We start from the raw sequence: 15,216 nt of genomic DNA, 5'->3' as shown, positions 1-15,216 counted from the left end.
TTTCATCTCCTATTAATATCATCATCATCATATCATATTATTATGCACTATCACTGTGTGTTGATATACACTGCGAGAGTGCATATTTTTGAGGACTGTTATCACAACAATCCACATTCACCAATAAAATATATTCTCTTGGTGAATGATATTTTGCCAGGAAAACACATTTTTACAGCGGGAGCGTTCATTTGTGGAAACATTTGTTGGATATTCATCTATAGACTGTGTGGAGGAGCCGAGGCTCACCGTCTACAAGTCATAAAGCAAGTTCATTTCTGTGGATTATGAATCGTTTTTGTTTATAGCTTTGCTCTTATTATGTTACACTATTAATGGATTATGTCCGGTGTTTATTTTCATTGTTTAATTTGCTGACCATAAATCACCGAACACTCTCAGTGTCAGACTTTATAAACTCAGGTTCTCGAGTCATTAACTACATATCCATTATTGGGCGATATCAAAAGTAATGACGCTGTTGTGTGAGCCCAACAATTTTCACACATGTGTCTGTATGTGTTGTGTGAAACAAGGCTGACTGTTTCTTTTAACTTGCATGTGGATGTCAGATTTGTTGCGTTTATGAATAGAAACCAGTTTTGTGATGAGATCATCAGCAAAAAGTTCATCTTGTTACACTCTACGGTCACACTCTATGTCTTTTATGCTTCCATCACTTGCTTGTTAAAGGAGCAGTTTTGAAAGGGCTATTAAGTCTCATTAAATAAGGATAGTAAAGATACAGAAGAGCCAAGCTTAAAACGGTGACGTGGTAGCAGCTGACAAGTGTGGAGAATAAAATAGGTCAGAAATAAAAAAAGAAAAAGAAAACACTTGCCTCTTGTTTCTAAACCATTTCCACAGGCCTCTCCTGGTCCAGATAATCCACGTCGAACAGAATCTGGAACCAGAGTACAGCTGTGCCACTTGTATGTCCTCCACCTACACAAAGACAGAAAGACGTAAATTACCACTTCAGTGAAATGCCAGGTGAAAGATTCTCCGGTTTTGTTCTGGTGTTTGGTTTTTTAATTGTTGATCTGAACCACATGCAGCCAACATGTAACCTCTATATACAGGCAAGAAAAGATAGCATATAAAATCATGAATTCATTAAACACAGCATACATCAAGCAAATTTTAATTAACTCTCAAGCAGCCCTTTCAGCTGACTATACCCTGTTTAGTGGCATTTACAATAATAATTACACTTGAAATATGGTAAAAATAACAGGTGGTAAGTTACAAACTCTGCACTCCTTATTGTGTAACAAAAGGTCAACATGAAAATGTCGCTCTCAATTTCCTTATGATTAAATTGAAGAATTCTGTCATTGCTGTGTGAATTTATCAGGCATTTACATATTCTAAATTGCTGATTGGATCATTTATATATTGTGAATTGCTGATTGGATAATTGAAATAACAAGAGAATTTGCATGATCTGAAATTCAAACCATCTCTTAAGCCATTTTGTTTATCACCATGTTCAAAGTACATAACACCAGTTTGTTATTCACGTTGTAAAATTCTCTTGTTTTTTTTTTTGTTTTGTTTTGTTTTTTACTGGACATGTCAATTGTTCAACTCAAGGTTTGACGAAGGAAGTGATTTATATTTTATAAAGGAATTATTTATGCATATACAGTGGTATGAAAAAGTTTGGGCACCCCTGATCATTTTCAGGATTTTCCTTTATAAATCATTGGTTGTTCGGATCAGCAATTTCAGTTAAATATATCATATAGCAGACAAACACAGTGATATTTCAGAAGTGAAATGAAGTTTATAGGATTAACAGAAAGTGTGCAACAATTACTTAAACAACATTAGGCAGGTGCATAAATTTGGGCACCCTTGTTGTTTTATTGATTTGAGTACCTTTAGCACTAATTATTGGAACACAAAGTTTGTTTGGTAAGCTCATTGACCCTTGACCTACATACACAGGTGAATCCGATCATGAGAAAGGGTATTTCAGGTGGCCAGTAGCAAGTTGTTCTCCCTTTTGCATCTTCTCTGAGGAGTGGCAACATGGGAGCCTCAAAACAACTCTCAAATGACCTGAAAACAAAGATTGTCCAACATCATGGTTTAGGGGAAGGATACAAAAAGCTGGCTCAGAGATTTAAGCTGTCAGTTTCCACTGTGAGGAACATAGTGAGGAAATGGAAGACCACAGGCACAGTCCTAGTTAAGGCCCGGAGTGGCAGGCCAAGAAAAATCTCTGATAAGCAGAGGCGAGGAATGGTGAGAACGGTCAAACTCAACCCACAGACCAGCTCCAAAGACCTACAACATGATCTTGCTGCAGATGGTGTCACTGTGCATCGTTCAACTATTCAGCGCACTTTGCACAAGGAGATGCTGTATGGGAGAGTAATGCGGCGGAAGCCTTTTCTACGCACATGCCACAAACAGAGTCGCTTGAGGTATGCTAAAGCACATTTGGACAAGCCAGCTTCCTTTTGGAATAAGGTGCTGTGGACTGATGAATGTAAAATTGAGTTATTTGGACATAACAAGGGGCGGTATGCATGGCGGAAGAAGAACACAGCATTCCAAGACAAACACTTGCTACTCACAGTAAAATTTGGTGGTGGTTCCATCATGCTGTGGGGCTGTGTGGCCAGTGCAGGTACTGGCAATCTTGTAAAAGTTGATGGTCGCATGGATTCCAGTCAGTATCAGCAGATTCTTGCCAACAATGTTCAAGAATCAGTGACAAAGTTGAAGTTGCGCCGGGGCTGGATACTTCAACAAGACAACGACCCCAAACACTGCTCAAACTCTACAAAGGCATTCATGCAGAGGAACAACTACAACGTTCTGGAATGGCCATCTCAGTCCCCAGACCTGAACATTATTGAAAATCTGTGGTGTGATTTAAAGCGGGCTGTCCATGCTCGGAAACCATCAAACCTGACTGAACTGGAGATTTTTTGTAAAGAAGAATGGTCAAAAATACCTTCAACCAGACTCCAGACCCTCATTGGAAGCTATAGGAAGCGTTTAGAGGCTGTTATTTCTGCAAAAGGAGGATCTACGAAATATTGATGTCATTTGTCTGTTGTGGTGCCCAAATTTATGCACCTGCCTAATGTTGTTTAAGTAATTATTGCACACTTTCTGTTAATCCTATAAACTTCATTTCACTTCTGAAATATCACTGTGTTTGTCTGCTATATGATATATTTAACTGAAATTGCTGATCCGAACAACCAATGATTTATAAAGGAAAATCCTGAAAATGATCAGGGGTGCCCAAACTTTTTCATACCACTGTATGTCTCAACAAGGAGGCACCATAAAAGTGAACCCCCAATGTTGCTAAAAAAAAACCAAGTGATATTAGCACGGTATTAGATGGAAATACTGCATATCAATTTTCCATATGTATCTAAGGGTGTCACGTGCTGTACGCATGTGCACTTTGTCCAGGCTGGTGACCATCTTGTCAACCTGTAATGATATGCTCTCTTACTTCATGTGATCACTGGTGCAGCATTTTCATGTAATTTATTATCCTTTCTTTTCTGTCCTGCTGCAGTATGATTTGTCTCGCTGAGCACGAAATGCAGTCGTGTCAAAAAGTAATAAGATGACACTGTAAGCAGTATAAGAGTATGTGTCAAATGCCGTGGTGTCTGGTGTCAGTCTCATTATTAAAGCTCATGCACACATTTCAAGTATTTCACAACATTAATGAACCCTTGTGACACCGACACGATTCAACAATAGGTTTCGCTTCTTCCTCCACATTGTGTTCTGTTACGCAGCAGATAAATATAGATAACTTATCCTTAGACGGAAAAGAAAAATGGTTGATACCAATTTATGCTTTTACCTAAACACTGGACATACAGGAAGTGATTCACACTCTCTCTCTTCATACAGTGTGTCGGGGCACTCTTGACCTCCATGAGCAGACCTCTGAATGATGGTCCTGTATCGAGACTGTGTAGCGGCAGTGGCGTTATCTGTTGAACATGAAACACAGTCTTCACAGCAAAAGAAAGCCTGTGTTCAGTGGCAGATTAGTTGCACGGTTGAATTTAACTTAATGTTTTCCAGGAGGGAAAAGAAAGAAAAATGATACCAAGACAAGCTCTCATATACAGGACACCAGATAAATGGAGACACGGTATCAACAGTGCAATCTCAAAGAGGCAGCTAAAGAACAAGTGGTCTCCAAGTTGATGTGATCCTGATTAGCTTGCCCTTGTGGCTGTGATGTCCTCAGCTTCACTGCAGTCTGTTTTTCGGACACACCACACTGTAATGGCTTCATTTGGCTCCCGCTCCAAGGCTCATTACACAACACTAATTACTAAACATCGAAAATGGTGCAATTAAGAAAGTGATTACATCATCAGCAGGCCCAATGGACTACAGCGTATTTACAGAGACGAGATGCCTGCTAAATTCTTTCAAAAACAATTACATACTTTTTGATTTCCAAGATACTTACAGTACACATATTGAAACCCATTAAATATCCATTTTCCTCTTGATCTGTCGGCTTAATGTAATGGACAGTTAACACTGGCATTTACACTTTGTAAATGTAATCTTTGAATACACTAGAGACATCAGAGCCCATTTGTAAGGCTGCATTTTAAAGCTCAGGTCTCTAGTGATGCTGTTATACTCTAACATATGGCGTCTCATACCTTGTGAGAGTTTGCTCATACTATACTGTCTTGAAATTGTAACAATATATGTTATACAATAATCAATGCATAGATTGTTCAGAACTGCGATAAACCATTCTTTTCAGTATTTTCTATTATTTACTGATCAGTCATATCAATTACAAAATTTCCAAAAGCTGAAATCTTATAATTTTAGATTTTTATTTTTTTTTTGTGTGTGTGTGTGTGTGTGTGGAGGAAATCTTTAAACGATTAATTTGGTATCAGAATTGTTGTTGCCTGTTCATTTTTTTGCCAGCTGACTAATCAATTATCCGACCCATTATTTCAGCTTTAATATTGTGTATCATACAGGTATATCGTTAAAGGGCAAATCCCACCCAAACTCATGCAGTTCAAAGGAAATAAGTTAAACTTATAAGAAGAAATTCTAAATTTGTAGTGTGTGCCATTAAGATTAGATTTTGATGCAGTCTATTTCTGTATATTAATAATGAAGGCTTTTCTGCATCAGGATATCTAGTAGGATTAATCTCACCGCAGAGCTATAAAACAGGCATTACCTAACAAAGTTCATAGAAATTCATGAGAAGTGCTACCTGGCATACAGGTTGTCGGGCAGGCTGTCCATTCACTGAAGGGTGTCACAATGCAGTCTTTCTTGCAGGGAAGCAAACAGGCTCGCACAGTTTCTGGACGAACAGAATCTGAACACCTAAACACACAAACAATGGTCTTAAATTCTCTTCATCCCCCAGGCGATGAATGATAAATGTCCCAAGTCTCGCTGGTAACAGGACAGTGCAGTGGAACAACTGCCCTGTCCTTGACATCACACATCTCCCCACAGAAAACATGATTGATTACATGTCCCTGTGTCTGCAACGCCCAGGCAAAAGGTGGAAAAATATAGCAATTTACAGTTTTCTCACATATTCAGTTGCATCCCCGGGCACAAATATTGCTCTATGAAAAAGGAAAAATCTTCCCACTATTCAAGTACACAAAGTGCCTGTATTTTATGGACTATAATATACTGTCAGTTTTAAAACCCAATTATCTTAAAGCTGCACTAATAAAAAGGTTTTATGTCAACAGTGGATCACATATACTGTGTCTAGTGTGACAGAGGTTGCCTGTTGTGAGGAATTATCACCCAGATTGCAGTTTCTCTCAGTTCTATGGAGCTTTTTTGGCTTTTTTTTTGGATCATTGTTTTGGATTTCCATCACACAGCTTTATTCTCATCAACCTCTTTGGCCACAAAAGGGAAAATCTGTTTTAAATAAAAAAGCTCTGACAAACACACTTTACACTGCCAGCCCATCGCCCAACAGAAGACAGTGTTAGCAGCTGGCTGGTGAAATAGTGCCGGAGAGCCAGACATTTTTTTTTTCTCAGGAGTTGCTGGAGACTAAAAACAAGGCTAAATGAATTCATATGAATGCTGTAGTCATCCGGATAAACCTCCTGAGACATATCATCTTGTTTTTAAGGGGTCTAAAAAACAAAAACACAACAATGCAAAGAGGAAAAGTAATCTACACACATACAAAAGAAAAACAGAAAAGAATTACAACAATAGTATGAAGGCTATCATAAGAAAAATGATAAAGCTATAGAGAAACAATAAGTAATAACATAATTGGAAATAATTTGCAGACAGATAATTTTGAGGGAGATACAATAACAATAACATATTTGTACAAAAAAACAAAACAAAACAAATGAATGAATATGTACAGGTAAATGGATGGAGCCAAAGGGGACCCTTAAAAGTGCCCAGTGAATTCGGAGAAACCCAGGAATCAGATATTAGAATCTATGTTCACCTAATGTTTTTGCTGGATTGAACATAAGTTATTCATTTGCTAAACTATGTCAGCTGTATACAGTGGTATGAAAAAGTTTGGGCACCCCTGATCATTTTCAGGATTTTCCTTTATAAATCATTGGTTGTTCGGATCAGCAATTTCAGTTAAATATATCATATAGCAGACAAACACAGTGATATTTCAGAAGTGAAATGAAGTTTATAGGATTAACAGAAAGTGTGCAATAATTACTTAAACAACATTAGGCAGGTGCATAAATTTGGGCACCACAACAGACAAATGACATCAATATTTCGTAGATCCTCCTTTTGCAGAAATAACAGCCTCTAAACGCTTCCTATAGCTTCCAATGAGGGTCTGGAGTCTGGTTGAAGGTATTTTTGACCATTCTTCTTTACAAAAAATCTCCAGTTCAGTCAGGTTTGATGGTTTCCGAGCATGGACAGCCCGCTTTAAATCACACCACAGATTTTCAATAATGTTCAGGTCTGGGGACTGAGATGGCCATTCCAGAACGTTGTAGTTGTTCCTCTGCATGAATGCCTTTGTAGAGTTTGAGCAGTGTTTGGGGTCGTTGTCTTGTTGAAGTATCCAGCCCCGGCGCAACTTCAACTTTGTCACTGATTCTTGAACATTGTTGGCAAGAATCTGCTGATACTGACTGGAATCCATGCGACCATCAACTTTTACAAGATTGCCAGTACCTGCACTGGCCACACAGCCCCACAGCATGATGGAACCACCACCAAATTTTACTGTGAGTAGCAAGTGTTTGTCTTGGAATGCTGTGTTCTTCTTCCGCCATGCATACCGCCCCTTGTTATGTCCAAATAACTCAATTTTACATTCATCAGTCCACAGCACCTTATTCCAAAAGGAAGCTGGCTTGTCCAAATGTGCTTTAGCATACCTCAAGCGACTCTGTTTGTGGCATGTGCGTAGAAAAGGCTTCCGCCGCATTACTCTCCCATACAGCATCTCCTTGTGCAAAGTGCGCTGAATAGTTGAACGATGCACAGTGACACCATCTGCAGCAAGATCATGTTGTAGGTCTTTGGAGCTGGTCTGTGGGTTGAGTTTGACCGTTCTCACCATTCCTCGCCTCTGCTTATCAGAGATTTTTCTTGGCCTGCCACTCCGGGCCTTAACTAGGACTGTGCCTGTGGTCTTCCATTTCCTCACTATGTTCCTCACAGTGGAAACTGACAGCTTAAATCTCTGAGCCAGCTTTTTGTATCCTTCCCCTAAACCATGATGTTGGACAATCTTTGTTTTCAGGTCATTTGAGAGTTGTTTTGAGGCTCCCATGTTGCCACTCCTCAGAGAAGATGCAAAAGGGAGAACAACTTGCTACTGGCCACCTGAAATACCCTTTCTCATGATCGGATTCACCTGTGTATGTAGGTCAAGGGTCAATGAGCTTACCAAACAAACTTTGTGTTCCAATAATTAGTGCTAAAGGTACTCAAATCAATAAAACAACAAGGGTGCCCAAATTTATGCACCTGCCTAATGTTGTTTAAGTAATTGTTGCACACTTTCTGTTAATCCTATAAACTTCATTTCACTTCTGAAATATCACTGTGTTTGTCTGCTATATGATATATTTAACTGAAATTGCTGATCCGAACAACCAATGATTTATAAAGGAAAATCCTGAAAATGATCAGGGGTGCCCAAACTTTTTCATACCACTGTATATGTCAGTACTGCGTTCAAGTCATTTCAATTGCCACCACATTGTCAGAAAATTTAATTCAGCTTCAAGAACTACTAACCAAAACCAATATTCAATATATACATATATATATAAAAAATCAAAGGGGAGCGTTTGTGGAAGGATACATAATACATGGAATTAATTACAAGCACTAAATGTGTTGCTAAAGGTCGGGGAAACAAATTTAGGTTTGGGTTTAAACAACCAGGTGAGTGCATTTATCTCCCCATATACATGTAAAGAGCAGTCTTTTGTTGCCATCAAGGAGACAGAGTGTTCTTGGAGGAAAAATCAATCAAAGTCCGGCATGGCTGCTAATTAAACCTGAGAAAAGTGAGGATATGCAAACTGTTTGCCAATGAATCATCCCTGCCACACCAAGGACACCATTACCAGGTTGTACAGAGCACTTCGCAGACTTTTACCAATTACTTCGTTTTAGAATAGGAAAAGAATCACACATTTGTGTCAGCTGCTGCACATCTTGTGAAACTTATCTGTGACGCACCCTTTAGCTGCAGTGCATTTTGTGTGCTGTGCAGCCTTGAAATGGTGCACATTAATACAGCTATGTAAAGTCAAATAAGTCTAAGCTTTGATGTCTTCATCAACAGGCAGCCTCTTCACAACTCCAACACACAAACACACGCACACACACACACACACAAAATCACATTTTTCATAGTGAGTGACTTCCTTTGCTCGACAACCAAATACAGGTCTCACTAGAGACCCAGTGTGGTGCCACATCCTAGCAACTGCAGAAAGCCAGCACGCACAGGACTGAGATCAAAGTATGCCAAAGCATAAGGAGGTGAGATACATAAAACCTATCCTTCCCTAGCTTTATCCCTCCTCTTCTCTCTCCCTCTTTGCAGCGATGCATGCCAGAGGGCATGGCAATGCAACAGAGCAGCTTGGGGAATATCGTGTGGCGCACCAAGAATGAGGGAGCCAGACTTACAGTCAAGGCCGCGATGCTCAACTGTGACATGACTGGGAATGTTAAATGTGTCTCACTCGCTGATTATCTCTTCAAAACTGCAATGTCTAACTGTGGTGACGTTACCAACTGGTGTGCTTTGCTCTGAATATGGTTAATACCAACAACATGACTCCTCAAAAATTATTAAAATCAAATATTATGGACGGCCTTTTAATTGTAATGAGTGTTGATATTTTCAGTCAGGTTTATTTAACAATGACCGTTACTACATAAAAAAGATAAGTTAGTACCCATACGATAAAAAATGTTGTATACTACACTAATTTTTCCACTGCTCAAGATCATCAATGAATATTTCATCCTGAAAATGTGAAAAGCAGAAATGAAAGTGAAAATCAATCCACTTTTTTCTTGAGGGCTCCATACTGATACCAAGAAATACCCACAAACGTTTCACTGAGTCACTGCTCACTGCTGAGATTATTGCTAAGCATGAAGTGCTTGGATGTTTACGGAGTGAAGTGACCCTGCTCAAGCAGCTCAACATCAAATGTATTCGGGGAGCATCTGCTCTTCAGATGCAAACGATTTAGAAATATTAAAGACGTTCTTGTACTTCAAAGATGTTTTAAGATAAACAGGGGTTAAAGAAATGGAAATGGCACAGTCTGAATACTCCTATCAGTGTAGGAAACATGCGAACAAAGACTGTCTGTTTTCTGTGCATTAATCTTGAGAAATTATGCAAAATCTGGACATGGCCAAAACTCTGATCATGTCTCACATTCGGCATGTTGGAAAGGCAGCAGAAAGACCCAGCAACTTGTTACTGATAGTCAAAATCAACTGTGATGAACAGCAGCATGCAGGGCTGTGTGTGTGGGTGCTGTTGCATTAAATGGACACTGTGGCGAAATATGAATAGCAAAGAAGTGATTGAATTCACAGCATACTGTACAGGTGAGATCTGTTGGTGGAACAGAAATGACAGATTTCATTAAAGCCTCTGTGGTGGGGAAAAGGACATTCATATGGAAACAAGCTTCTCCATAATCCACTTTATGGCCCTGTCAATAATATATTGAGCTAAAGAAGGGGAAATGCTCCGGATTATTTAGAAATCTGTCTTCCTGGTGTGGGCTATAATATCATTACAGTGACAGCACATAAGCCCTTAGCTGTGTTTGATATGGTATTGCTAACAGAGGAGTATATAATGGTGAAGCAGAAGCAAAATGAATCTCAGGTTTTTGTTCAAAAAGGAGAGGCAGAGAATACAAAAAAGGGCTCAGTGTACAAAATTTCACAGCACATGAAGTCTCTCAGGTCATTTGTCAGTGCGTAAAACCATACGCTGTACATCTTAATGTAAGCCCCTTTTAAATCTTAAAATTTGAATGGCTTTACAAAGTCCTGACCCTTAATTTTACTATTTATTTTTCTCTGTACCATTTTCAGGTATCTAAAACTTAGCAAAGCAGCAGCGTCAGATAGGAATGTAAGAAGATAATGTTCTGGTACAAAGTGCTGTACCTATCCTGACATAATGACTCAAGAATAGACCTTTCATTTGGTATATTTGAACTGTATAATTCTTGTCATTAACTCTGCGTCGAATAGATAACAAGCAGAAAACATCAATCCATCATATAACAGAAGCAGACAGAGAAAAGAAAAGTGTTTTACAAAAGCCACCGACATGTGAGGACATCATCCAAAGGAGAAGGGAAGGAGGAAATTTATTGATTTGCCACCAACTGACTGAAAAACATGTCTACAACAACATGCCTGCAGCCTAACACGTTGAGGTGTTAAGAGATGGTGCTACTTTGAAAAGACACTTCACTTTTCAGTCACAGGAAGTCTTGTATAGAATATAATGTATAGAAGAAGTGCCTGGTCAAAGAGTGTACCTTTTATTCATGACAGGTCCAGTGTTCATCCTCATGCAGGTGACTTTGCGGATCTGAACACCCACGGCACATGTAGGGGTCCCATTCCAGTAGGTGGTTCCATTGAGATCCATGGAGGCGTCCTCAATACAGGGACCCCAGACCGAGGCTTCCCAGTAGAAAACCATGCACGGGTGGTCATTGCAGACTCTCCACTCCTCCAGGGCTGCAGCAGCTGGACACACCTTCCCCTCTGGCCACCAACACATGAGGAAGAGCCACTCAGTCAAAGATGGTGTTTAGCTGTGTTTGTGAGCAAGCCAAAACTAGTGATCGTCTGATAAATCAATATTATTATCCACGGTACATGTGATTTGTACAAAACGTAAAACCTGCAAAGGCTGACCTAAAATAACAAGCTGTAGTTAGTGGCCGGAAGTCAAATGCTAATATTATCACTGAATGCTGGCTACTTAACGACAAAACAAATGTTTGTTCGGGTGAGCTGAGCGGACACTTTACAAGTTACAACTTGTAGAAGTTTGAATTACAAATGAAAAGTCAAAGTCAGGTCAGTGTAACAGAACTGGCAGGCCAGTTTTAACAATGTCCACAGCCACACCATAACAATCTTTTCCAGTCCCTGCTCCCTGAATCCTAGGTGTCACATATTTAGTCATTATTTGGACACACGCCAGGCTGTTCTATACTGAAAGCATGAAGTCTGTGAAAACTTGTGTTTATTCGCCAGGATGCTGTGTATGGCTGTGCAGTAGGGTGTCACAGCGAAAACAATATCACAGTGCAACATTATTACTATGTGACTTTTGCCATCTATTTGCAGACAGGTGACACTGTCAGTTAAATGTAACCATTGTTAGGCAAAAGCTCACATGTATGCATGTAAGTGCCAAAAGTGCAATAAATGAGCATATTATCAAGTGTTCATGGACTGTGCCATCCTTCAGTTCTATGCCATAACCACCTGACTGGCTATTTTTCCATTTTGTGCATATGTTTCCAACCCTAATGTGTCATTTTGTCTCTGTGCCTCACTCTATTGTGTAAATATTTGAGCACACACACACATATATACACGCAGAGAGTTAAGCAGTATCGTCTGCATATACACATGTACAAATGAAAATGTGCAACTGTGACTGAGATATAACGACACACATGAAGTGCAATGCGACCACATGTGTCAGTATGGGGTCTGAACAATCTGAACAGAAGTAAAACAAGGGACAGTTCACATAATTTAGGATCATAAATGTCATCTGGAGTGTGGTGTGTGCCCTAAAGTGAACTGTGACTCACAGAAGGGTAAGAATAAGTTTGTCACTGAACCACAACCAAATGAACACCTGCACCTTCTAGTCTGTATTCTGTTTTGCATTCTCTTGTTCTTCTATACTGGCACATAGTCTTACAAACAAGCAGGAATATGAGAACAAACACACACACACACACACACACTCACACACTAACACACACACACACACACAGGCAGCACCTCTGCCAGCAAAGAGATAGCCAGCAACATGGTAATAAACAACTCAGTTTGGAACCTGACTTAAGCTGTGAGATTCTTTCATCAGCTGTTATTGCAGATATGTGCTCGGTTACAGGGATTAATGGCTAGTCACAGGCTGCCAAGGCTCTGCTGTCTGACTTAAAAACACACTTGCAGAAAAATGCTGGCTAGAAAAAAGAGCCCTCGATAATGGATGGTCAACTCAAACCTCAAATGTTTCTGTGATGAAAAATGTGTAAATAAGGCTCCACAAGTAATCCACAGAAACATCTGCCAACACAAATCCACCATGCTGGTGAAAGCTGATAAAAACTTTGGCTGGATCAGTCTTCGTTCTTTAATTTCCTTGTTGAGTTTGGAGTTTATTAGTTTTGATTGTTAGTGATGATGCATTTTCTTAAGTTCTTCATTTTGGCAAACTCCACACCCCCAACACACATACAATTTGTTTTCTAACGGAAACAGTTTTTGTAATTTATCAATTGTAATTTAAAATCAGTGTAATTTAAAATCACTGTAAATATTTAATAGTACCAGAAGTACATATCTTACATTATTTCACCCCTCCTTATCCTCCTTTTGGTCTTAACAGGATGCTTCTATCTAAATTTTTGCAATGGCTGCATTTAGCATTTAATTGATAACCTGAATGTAACAGAATAAAAAGATATAAATCACAGCAGTAATCGCAGGTGAATAATCTAAAGCTCTGCTACCTGCAAAAAAAACAAGTTTCATCGGCAGAAAATGTAGAAAAACAAAACATCCCGGACATTTTTTTACTGAAAACTATAATCTGGGAAGTCTGGGACAGAAACAACGATAAAGATAACGACAAAGATAAAGGGTCATTAACATGGGATGGAAAGCTAAAGAAGTCGGAAGTATTGTTGCATTACCTTTCCCCGGGAGGGCCAACACTGTGCGAGTGCGGCTCTGTCGGCCCTCTGCGTTCTTGGTGGCACAGCTGTGTGAGCAGGGTGACCAGGAGGACCAGGGTCCAACCACACAGTCTGAGGAACAGGCGACTTCGCAGGCAACCTCTGTGGACGGAGGGTCACCTTCACAATGGGCAATGGGCACATCTTCCCCTGTAAAAGGCAATTTTGTTATACAAAAAACTGATATGGAAACATTCGTTTTTAAGAGCTCAAAATGTATCAAGATGACAACTTAGGCAGTGATACAGCCTCGTTTAAATGGAAAACAAATCGGGGCCGCGTTCACTTCTCAGTCCAGGCGAGTGATGCATGAAGTCACAGATGTATATGAGAAGCACAGAGTGAGCGTAACATTGTAACAGGCATAACTAACTATCTGTGCTGATCAGATTAAAGCTAACAGGGCAGAATGAAGACAGAGTGATTGTGATCCATATCAACAAACCACCTAAAGATCATTTCTGATCACACTGAAATAGAAAATAAATGCACTTCTCAAAGAGCATAACCAGCTGTACATGGTCAGCTTCTTTGACATGCTGTGCTTGTCTCAGTTGTCTAGTGTTTCACTTGTTTCCCGTTTTCTGTAGGATGGATGTGGTGCAGTCCTTATGAGATGTCCAGGTCTGAGAAGGGCAGAAATGCAGATGGAATCTCACTGTTGCCACTTTTTATGACCAGGTGTGAACACAATTAGGCTGAATCCAGATGTGATCTTACTATGAGCACATGATGATGCATGATGCAGTGTATAACCAATTTATGTGTCTTGTGGTAGTAGCAAGTTTAAAAATTTGCGATTATAATTTGAAGCATGTCAGTCTTTTTAAAATGATTTTTTAAATTAAAAATTAAATTACTTTTCTTTTTTTTCATATGCAAAATGTTTTTGATCCTTCGTGAAAGATTCACACCAAACTTGCAGGCATCCTTCTAAAGTGTTCCAAAAATTTGGTCACAAAACACAAATAGGATTTCATTTTATCCAAAGAAAATTATAAGGCCATCCCATTGGTATTCTGAGCCAGTTTTAAAAGCTATCCTTCAGCTTTCATCTTGTAGTCATGTAATAAAATATTTATCACAGCTCTCAGTTAACTCTTCTTTCTGGAGTGAAACCGTGACAGGAAAGACGGAGCCTTTTCTCTTTAGCGTACTTCCATGATAATGACTCTCTTATTGTGTGATCAAACACTATAATTACAACATACATACATATATATATAGATATATATGTGTGTGTGTGTGTGTGTGTGTATGTGTGTATGTGTGTGTGTTTTCTCTAAGGTCTCCCCGTCCAGGAGAAACAAAAAGATCAATTTCAGAACCACGGATGCCATCCTGATGTCAAAACAGAGCCAGCAGCAGCAGCAGCAGCCGGAGCATTGTTGTTGTTGGATACACACTCGCACACAGAAGTGTCATTAGCTTGGTTGAACTCTACCACTACATCATGGAGTATGGTTTAACAATAACAACCCCAGGGCAAATTTGTGATCAATTTGTCTTTTTTTTTTCCTCCTCTCTGAGTGAATACCCTTGATGCAGAGGAGGGCAGTGGAGAGAGCAAACGTAGGTATCGCCTCATCAGACAGATGTGAAAGACTCCCTAGGGGATTTTGAAAACCTTTCGCCCATAAAGTTAAATCATCAGTGAGCTCCAGCCGTCAAAGTGTATACAGCAGGA

At 39.5% G+C, this 15,216-nt stretch overlaps 1 protein-coding gene across 1 annotated transcript in view; it reads right to left on the bottom strand.

Annotated features, from left to right (window-relative positions):
• The window catches only part of thsd7ba (thrombospondin, type I, domain containing 7Ba), a 120,085-nt gene that overhangs the window by 47,468 nt on the left and 57,401 nt on the right, over positions 1-15,216 (bottom strand). Inside the window, exons 8-12 of the mRNA XM_046404676.1 lie at positions 13,488-13,679; positions 11,073-11,304; positions 5,258-5,373; positions 3,851-3,983; positions 842-945 (exon numbers count right to left, since the gene is read on the bottom strand). Of these exons, the coding sequence (XP_046260632.1) occupies positions 842-945; positions 3,851-3,983; positions 5,258-5,373; positions 11,073-11,304; positions 13,488-13,679 (777 nt within the window). The remainder of the gene's footprint in view (positions 1-841; positions 946-3,850; positions 3,984-5,257; positions 5,374-11,072; positions 11,305-13,487; positions 13,680-15,216) is intronic.

Source organism: Scatophagus argus, chromosome 11 (assembly GCF_020382885.2).
Source record: "Scatophagus argus isolate fScaArg1 chromosome 11, fScaArg1.pri, whole genome shotgun sequence".
Classification (NCBI taxonomy): domain Eukaryota; kingdom Metazoa; phylum Chordata; class Actinopteri; family Scatophagidae; genus Scatophagus; species Scatophagus argus.
The sequence above is the reverse complement of the archived record's forward strand: the minus strand, read 5'-3'. Positions and strand labels throughout refer to the sequence as shown.